Source organism: Oncorhynchus keta, chromosome 31 (assembly GCF_023373465.1).
Source record: "Oncorhynchus keta strain PuntledgeMale-10-30-2019 chromosome 31, Oket_V2, whole genome shotgun sequence".
Lineage (NCBI taxonomy): Eukaryota > Metazoa > Chordata > Actinopteri > Salmoniformes > Salmonidae > Oncorhynchus > Oncorhynchus keta.
This window is the reverse complement of record NC_068451.1, coordinates 10,122,420-10,131,948: the sequence shown is the minus strand read 5'-3', so window position 1 is coordinate 10,131,948 and position 9,529 is coordinate 10,122,420. Positions and strand designations below refer to the sequence as shown.

Here is a 9,529-nt window from a genome sequence, read left to right as displayed (position 1 = left end):
GTCAGTACTATGGTAAACTAGGGCTAACTTGTTATGTCCCAGGTTGTGTTCTGCAGGTTTGATAAAACAAATATATAATTTAGTGAAAAACAAGGGGCTGAATTTGTTTCTCTTTCTCCAACTTTTCCGTTTACCCAATTTGTAAGTCGCTCTGGATAAGAGCGTCTGCTAAATGACTTAAATGTAAATGTACCCCTTTCGCTTCCCTGCGGACCCCCGGGAACCCAGTTTGAAAACCCTTGATCACCTAACAGATGTAAAAGCCTATTAAACATGCATATCTACTATTACACTATAATATAAATGTAGTAGTATCCCAATATCATACATTTTGGTTGTAGCGCCACCTTTAGGAATTGACAGTGCCGTGTTACCCAAAATTCGAACGGGGTTGGGCGTAACCGGACCTCTCCAATAGCAATCTGCTTTTTCCGGGGAAATATTTTGGTGTAACATGAAAACAAGCACGGCTTAGGTTTGTGTTCGCCACAAGTTACCACATCCACAAAATCATAAAGCCCGCCTATTTCTACAATTTATCTTCTTAAAATGTGAGTTTAAACCTAACCACACCGCTACCTTTATGCCTAACCCTAACCTTAAATTAAGATCAATAAGCAAATATTTACATGACATTTTACGATATAGGCCATTTTGACTTTGTAGTTGTGGTAACTAGTGGACACCCAGTTTTGATCATGTTGACATGTCTGTAGAAATGTGTAAGTTTCTTTCAATATTTTTAAAATCTTTATTATTAGAAACACAATTTACTAATGTTTATTTGCGGGTTATCTGTTTTCTTAATACGGGTAGTTCGGGAAGCTAATCTTGCGATGTCAACAAAATTGTAGCTAGCTAACCAGATAACGTTAGCTAACTACTGTAGCTAGCTAAGTTAGCAGACTTTCATTTTTTTGCTAACAAATATGCCACAAAGTATCCTATATCCACATTTTTGTTTAATTAACTATCTACCTAGATACAATGTTGCATTAACATCTTGCAATTTAGGCCTATCGTCCTTTTACGCCTTGGATTGCTAACTAAATGTTAGCTGTGCCACTTGTCACATGTCACTAGCTAACGTTAGCAGTTAGCGATCTAATATGTTGCTCCCGTGCTGCACATAATCGTAGCTGACTACATTGTGACAACATTTGTAAAATATCTTAAGCTAAGTTTATAGAAAGTATGCTCAACATATTCGTTTATATAAAGTAGACTAAACACATTAGTTTGGTCACTACTAGACTACTTGCTAGATGTCAGTTGGTAACTTTCAGCTGTACTGTAAATGCTGTTTTCCCCCAGTATACCAAGTTGTAAAGAGCAAGATAATTCTCCCGGACAGAAGCTCTTCCATATGAACAATGAGTGGCTCAAAGCCAGACATTTTGTGGTCTCCCCACCACGCGGACCGCTATGTCATCTGTGACTCAGAGCTTGGACTGTACCGCATCGGACGTGTGGGGAGCGGCGAGACCAAAGCCGGAGCTCTCCCCCTCTCTGTGGAGACCGCTGCTACCCTATTAGCGATCAACTCAGACACCCCATACATGAAATGTGTGGCCTGGTACCCAAAGCACGAGCCTGAATGTCTGCTAGCAGTTGGACAGGCTAACGGCAGGGTAGTCCTCACTAGCCTAGGCCAGAGCCACAACTCCAAGTGCAAGGAGCTGATGGGGAAGGAGTTTGTGCCCAAGCATGCACGTCAATGCAATACCCTAGCCTGGAACCCTGTGGACAGCAACTGGCTAGCCGCCGGGCTGGACAAGCACAGAGCAGACTTCTCAGTGCTCATATGGGACATTAGCAGTAAGTTCTCCCCAGAGGCTAGTGTAGCCGCTGAAAAGATCCGTCTCTCGTCCGGAGACACAGACTCTGGCCTAGTGGTGACCAAGCCCCTGTATGAGCTAGGCCAGAACGATGCTTGCCTGTCCCTCTGCTGGCTGCCCCGTGACCAGAAGCTGCTCCTGGCTGGCATGCACCGCAACCTGGCCATCTTTGACCTGCGCAACACCAGCCAGAAGACCTTCGTCAACACCAAGGCAATACAGGGTGTGACAGTGGACCCCCACTTCCCCGACCGCGTGGCCTCCTTCTTCGAGGGCCAGGTGGCCATCTGGGACCTGCGCAAATTTGAGAAGCCAGTGCTCACGCTCACCGAGCAGCCCAAGCCGCTCACCAAGGTAACTTACTGGTATGCTTTTTTTGGTCTGTTGTGAAATTCTGTTGTCCCCTGCCATCCAGGGTACAATCGACTTGCACATATCAGAAGTATACTTTTTGTGTGATAGCGTAATGCATAATTGTGCTGTAGCCTACATTTTTTGGATGTAAGGATGTACAACTCACTTTCCTTTCATTCCCAGGTGGCCTGGTGCCCCACGCGTATGGGCCTATTGGCCACGCTAACACGTGACAGCAACATCATCCGCCTTTACGACATGCAGCATACGCCCACGCCCATCGGCGACGAGACAGAGCCCACGATCATCGAGCGCAGCGTACAACCCAGCAACAGCCTCATTGGCAGCTTCGCCTGGCACCCCACTTCCCAGAACCGCATGGTGGTGGTTTCGGCTGCCAACCGCGCCATGACTGACTTTACAGTGTTTGAACGTATCTCTTTAGCCTGGAGCTCCACCACTTCGCTCATGTGGGCCTGCGGCAGGCACCTGTACGAGTGTGCCGAGGGGGTGGGAGGGGAGGGTACAGTTGAGAAGGACATAGCCACTAAGATGAGGCAGAGGGCACAGTCCAGGTACGGTCATGATACGGTCCAGGTGTGGAAGAACCATTTGCTGGCCGGAGGGGACGACCCCCAGCTCAAGTCCCTGTGGTACACTCTGTTCTATATCCTTTATTACACTCAACCTCAACTGGACCTCCAAGCCAGCTCCACTGTCTTTTTTCATTGTTCCCCTCTAATCAGGGACTGATTTATACCTGGGACACCAGGTGGGTACGATTAATTATCAGGTAGAAGAGAAAACAAGCAGGCTCCGGACCTCGTAGGGTGAGAGTTGAATACCCCTGGTTTATTACATTACTGGTGCTAACTATTTTCTTAGCATTTCTAGCTTTGTGTGATTTATGTGCAGTTTGTTCTGTTTATTTTAGATAAGGTAGTCCCTGTGTGAGAGACATGCCTGGCGTTCTTCTTGCACTGTGGTAATTCATTGAATTATCATTTGTCTTTGTGTTCTTACACCTGACCTACAGGATAGACTAAGTTGCTATATTGTATGTCGCTGTTTGCACTGTGGTTCTTATGATGTCTCAGCGTTCCGTTTCCTATGCAAGTATCACTCATGAAGCAGTACACTGAAGACGTGGAGCAGAAACAGCAGGGGAGCAAACAGGCCCTGGTCTATTCAGGCATCAAGAACATAGTCAAGTCCAGCTCAGGTAAGCAACTTAAAGATATAGATCATCATTAGGCCTATATCTAGGCTAAATATACAGGCTGAACCCTTGAAAGTATTATGTAACACTGTAAGTTATGTAACTATTTTTCAGTGTTTCTCCTAGGTTTGTCTTTGCGTTGGAGCGAAAAAAGCCCCTAGAGTAACATTTGTATCTGTTGCTCTACTCCACCAGGCACTACAGAGAACCGGCGGTGCTGGAGCGGCTCAGACCGCCAGACGGACGTCCCCAGGTTCCACAGCGAGGAGCGCAGCCTTGCCCTTCGTCTGTGCGGCTGGATCAACCGAGGCCCCGACATCAACGTGGAGCCCTTCCTGCGCTCCCTGGAGGGGGAGGGCGAGTGGGAGCGTGCGGCCGCTGTGGCCCTCTTCAACCTGGACATCCGCAGGGCCATCCAGATCCTCAACAAGGGAGCCTCCGCTGAGCGAGGTACTGGTATGGAATCATCTGGGACAGGACTATGTAATGCATTTTTGAAGATTCTTTGTAAGGGCTCAAGAACTTGTTTGCAATATACACTGTATGTACTGTACATAGCATAAAGTGTGCTACTAATTACTGCCTGGTCACAGACTGACAGGGAGACTAATTAGGTATTGAGTGTTAACATTACATGCATTACTCTCCTGTGCCCTTGTTGCCTGAGGTGTCACTTCCATCACGTCACAGCAAAAGTACCATAACATACTGCTGTTATTTCACCACTGTAAACAAAAGCAGTATACAGTCAGAAAGTATACCCACCAATATTAGGTTAGGATTTGGCTGTAGTGTACAGTGGAAGCTCGTAAACCAGGCTAATAAACCAAACCTCCCCACCCTTCCTTCCTCGCAGGCGACCTGAACCTAAACGTGGTTGCCATGGCGTTGTCAGGCTACACGGACGAGAAGAGTTCCCTGTGGAGGGAGATGTGCAGCTCTCTGAGACTGCAGCTCAAGAACCCCTACCTGTGTGTCATGTTTGCCTTCCTCACCAGTGAGCCTGGCACCTACGACGGAGTACTGGTACGCAGGGAAGGGGGTAAACCATTGATATAAACTGGGTTGCCAGATTCTTATGTGCATTATCCAATCCTTTATATCATTCATTATCATGTTAGACTGAAGTACAAAGGGCTATAGTACCTGAATTGTCAAAAGGGGCTAGGGACCGCGAGGGGGCCTCAGTGAGTTTTCAGGGAAACTACAAATTAATCTTAAATATCATCAGCAGTATGAAGAGGGTTTTACATAGTAGTTTGAAGATTCCAACATAAAAAAAAGTACAATTTAGTCATACACACCTTGTTGTATTTCTCTCCTTAGTATGAGAGTAGTGTGGCCGTAACGGACCGAGTGGCCTTCGCATGCATGTTCCTTAATGATGCACAGGTAAGACCTCCAGCAAACGCACGACAGCATATACTAAATAGATAATAATAGTTGTTTTTTTCACTGATTACCCCGCTTCTATCTATTGAAAGGAATGTGTTTCCTTTTCTCTGTGTGTTGTTATGCAGCTGCCTCGCTACATGGAGAAGTTGACCAGTGAGATGAAGGAGGTGGGGAACCTGGAGGGGATCCTGCTGACGGGGCTGACCAAAGACGGAGTGGACCTGATGGAGAGCTACGTGGACCGGACCGGAGACGTCCAGACCGCTAGCTTCTGCATGCTCAAGGTATGGTCGGAGCAGGGGCTGAATAGTCTTGCGCTGCCCGACATCACACTGTAGAACGGTTGAAGTCAATGGAATGAGCTGACTGACCTTGTGGTTCATACTATGATCACCTGTCCCATGTTGGCTAGAATTAGACAGTTTTCCTCAAGATCGATTGTTGGATCTTTCCCCAAGGATTTTCCCACATTCAGGCTTCTATATTTGTTGAAATGTTAAGATTGGCTGGGGTTCAAATGCTTAATGATGCTCTGTCACTGTAAGGGGAGCTTCATTACCAAGTGTTCTTCCCTCCCAGGGTTCCCCAGGGGAGGTGGTGAAGGACCCGCGTGTCCAGTGCTGGATCGAGAACTACCGTAACCTGCTGGATGCATGGAGGTTCTGGCACAAACGGGCTGAGTTTGACATCCACAGGAGCAAGCTGGACCCCAGCTCCAAACCACTGGCACAGGCAAGGAAAGGGAACACTGCACTAAGAGAGGGACAGTTGTTCATAGTTATTCACGTCTCTGTCTTTTCTTCTATCTCTTCATAAATCTTCACATGGAGGATGTGACTGAGTGACCAACTTGCTTGCAGGTTTTTACATACATTTAAAACACAATAATGAATATGATTATCCTGCTTAATAAGTGATGCTAGTTGTTTATTTGTTATTGGTCAGCCAGATAATGATACACTGTATTGGACCCTTACATTCATCCCTAGCTTCACAATGATCTCGATGATATAACCTTTTCATGTTGGCTTCTGCTTGCTCTAATTTAACCTGCCAGTCCTTATCACACTTGACCTTTGTGTTGTTGCCTGCTGCAGGTGTTTGTGAGCTGTAACTTCTGTGGGAAGTCCATATCGTACAGCTGTTCGGCCATGCCCCACCAGGGCCGCGGCTTCAGCCAGTACGGGGTCAGTGGATCGCCCACCAAGTCAAAGGTCACCAGCTGCCCCGGCTGCAGGAAGCCCCTCCCCCGCTGTGCCCTCTGCCTCATGAACATGGGCACGCCTGTGTCCAACTGCCCAGGTACTGGACATGGTATGCTCCACAGATAGGCTCTGGGTGGAAGTTTCCTGTAGCCACAGATCTAGGATCTGTTTACCTTCCCCTAACCATAACCATTATTGGGAGAGAATGAAAAACTGGTCATGGATCAGTGTTGAAAGTCAACTTTACCCTACTGTCACAGTTCTGCAGCCAGTCTAACTTCCTCATTACACACCCTATTATGCAAATAGGAATGCAAGTGCATACACACACTTTAGGATAATTGAGCGAGAGAAATGCATACATACAGGATATTAGCTAGTAATACAATGTTGTTGTATCACTAACTAATATAAATCACACAGACAACAAATAAAGCCGATCATGAATGTGATGATTGTAGATACTGATCTGTACTTTAGTTGGCTTATAAAACATCAACTAGATTATTAATAGTAATTTAGTTAACCTGTATAGCGCTTTTCATTACGGAAAATAATCTCAAAGCACATAAAAAGCAAAACAAACATTCACATTTTATGGTTTAGATTAGAAGTGTGTAGTCATACAGCTGTTGTTTTTTCCAGGCACGGGGAAGTCAGATGAGAAGGTGGATCTGACCAGGGAAAACAAACTGGCCCAGTTCAACAACTGGTTCACCTGGTGCCACAACTGCCGACATGGCGGCCATGCAGGTCACATACTCAGCTGGTTTAGGTAAGAACATTACCGGAATGTTCAGATAACATTTTCTGTAGCGGAGTAGTTTTGTCAACAGAATGCATCATAGGTCTTGTAAAATGTCCTGTCAGTGTGGTGCCAGGACAACAACCTCTCCTTAATGTGAGCATGACAAAGGAGCTGATCGTGGACTACAGGAAAAGGGGGGCTGAACAGGCCCCAATTAACATCGACAGGGCTGTAGTGGAGCGGGTCGAGAGGTTCAAGTTCCTTGGTGTTCACAGTAAGCGCTACAGAGGGTAGTGTGTACAGCCCAGTACATCACTGGGGCCAAGCTTCCAGAACCCATATAATAGGCGTGTCAGAGGGAGGCCCCAAAAATTGTCAAAGACTCCAGTCACCCAAGTCATAGACTGTTCTCTCTGCTACCGCATGGCAAGCGGTACAGGAGCAACAAATCTAGTCCCAAAAGGCTCGTTAACAGCGTCTACATCCAAGCCATAAGACTGCTGAACAATTAATCAAATAGCCACCTGGACTATTTACATTAACCCCCCCTTTGTTTTTACACTACTGCTACTCGCTATTTATTATCTATGCATAGTCACTTTACCCCTATCTACATGTACAAATGACCTCGACTAACCGGTACCCTCGCACATTGACTCTGTACCGGTACCCCCTGTATATAGCCTCGTTATTTTATTGTTATTTTTTTATTTTATATTTGTTTTACTTTAGTTTATTTAGTAAATATTTTCTGAACCCTATTTCTTGAACTGCATTGTTTAAGGGCTTGTAACTAAGAATTTCAAGGTCTACACCGGCGTATGTGATTTTGGTAGCATTGTGAAAAGTTTCACACTTTCGGTGGTTTGTGCATTTTTTAATGGTTGTTAATGGATTAACCTTTGGTTGTCCTCTCTGTTCCCCATAGGGACCATACAGAGTGTCCAGTGTCGGCCTGCACCTGTAAGTGCATGCAGCTGGACACCACAGGAAACCTGGTGCCTTCAGACAGCCACTAGATGGGCCTCTGGTAGGGTCCACATCCTAACCACCAGCCTAAAACCTGCCTGTGCACTCTCACTACACTACGGCACCCACCAGTCGACACACCCCAGACTAAGCCAGGTTGCTGGGTACTGTTCTGGACAGGCCGCTTGAATAGTGTTAACACTGGGTGATCGCTTGAGTTGAATAAAAACGTACCATCTTTTCATAATCATATGGTAAGAGAGGCTAGATGTGTTACTGATGAATCAATGAATGTCTTGAAGGATTGTGGCTTGATGCTTACTAATGACATTAAGGAGATCCTTAAAGGGATATATTATAAAGGTTGTGTTATAAACGGCCTCCTCTAACCAAACCTGAATCAGGATGATCCTTTAATTCCTAGCATTAGCATATAGCCTTCATTTCCCCTATTCCTTTAATCAGCCAGCAGGTAAAGGACATGATTGTGTGCCAATATATTGTAGCTATGTTTTAAGACATTTTTTCAAGCTTTCTTTCTAGGTCACAGTCAGACTGAGATATCTCGAAAAACATTGACAAAGTGATGAAAGAAGGAAGATAGTTACCCCAGGCAACAAAAAGAGAACAAATTGACAATGCTCTCTCTCTTCTGATTACCCTGGCCTGTGCCACTCTTCATCTCACATTGTATGTTAGGGCTTACAGTGCAGGGGCAGGGAGGGGGGAAGTTGTCTGTGTATTCACCTCCCCTCTCCCGGCCTGTGTCTTGTGAAAAGAGGCAGAGAAAAAACAGCAGCTGCTCGGCACTCCGACAAGACCCTCCAGATTGTTCTCTTCATAAAGAACTTCAGCTGCCGGAACACCACTGAACACCATTGACTCAAAGAGGGCGAGAGCTGGAGAGCGAGAAGGCTCTCGGCTCTCTCTCCCTGGGCCAAAATCGCACACAAAATACGCATACTACACATCAATCCGGGATGGGTGTCCAGACGTACTCCACAGGGATGGCTATGTGTAAGCTACATTGTAAATGTGTTTTTCTTTCCCTGCCACCCCCATTGGACTCTACTGCTTCGACTCGGGGAACCATTGTAAGTGAGAGGGGCCTGCACCCGAGCTGGCTAAATCACTTAGTCATGGAGTAGGGAGGGGGCATGTGAGCTACTGTATTCTGTTTTTCACCACTGTCTCTCAGCGTCGGATGTTTTATGGTGTACCCTTTTGTGAACCATAATGGAGTGGATTTGGCAAATGCGGTAGGAGTGTACCGTTCTGAATAAAAAGTTAATTGAACTCAAGTCTCCTAAAAGCATTTTTGCATTTGCCTTTTGAAAACAGAATCATAGTAACTAATTGCTTCAATCTTTGGTGGAAATGTATGCTCTATCATGTATGCACTGTTACTGTTTTTTTTCTTCTCATATTTACAATTGTATAGAGGAAATAAAATGCACAATGACTCTCCAGTAAATAAATATCTAGGGGGTAAACTCACAAGTCCTCATAAAACATATCCATATAGGGACTATGCAAATTTTGTTAAACTGAGGATCACATTTCATCAAATCGTGTCTTTGTCCCTGAGTTAGGTTTGTCCAACATTTCGTCCATATGAATTAAAGTCATTACATCACACATTATGTATTTAATTGTACAGGTAATAACACAAATATTGTAACATACATTTTTAAAACTAAGGTTTTGAGAAAAATTGGTCCAATCCTTAATACATCGATGACGTTATTGGCTGAAAGTACAGTCGATAGACATCATTGGTCCAATGAGTAATGTTACTGTA

At 45.3% G+C, this 9,529-nt stretch overlaps 1 protein-coding gene across 3 annotated transcripts; it reads left to right on the top strand.

Annotated features, from left to right (window-relative positions):
- Positions 1-448: 448 nt before the first annotated feature.
- On the top strand, positions 449-9,024 carry LOC118364377 (GATOR complex protein MIOS). Of its 3 annotated transcripts, none has more exons than XM_035745871.2 (12): positions 449-551; positions 1,315-2,192; positions 2,376-2,859; positions 3,316-3,414; positions 3,607-3,861; positions 4,268-4,437; positions 4,738-4,803; positions 4,932-5,090; positions 5,386-5,538; positions 5,904-6,120; positions 6,657-6,786; positions 7,688-9,024. In XM_035745871.2, the coding sequence occupies exons 2-12, from the start codon at positions 1,374-1,376 to the stop codon at positions 7,776-7,778; spliced, it is 2,643 nt and encodes an 880-aa protein (XP_035601764.1). In that variant the 5' UTR covers positions 449-551; positions 1,315-1,373; the 3' UTR covers positions 7,779-9,024. The 3 variants fall into 3 exon arrangements, with proteins under 3 accessions (XP_035601764.1, XP_035601763.1, XP_035601765.1); XM_035745870.2 differs by having other exon boundaries at positions 452-722; XM_035745872.2 differs by having other exon boundaries at positions 453-722; positions 5,904-6,108.
- Positions 9,025-9,529: the final 505 nt, after the last annotated feature.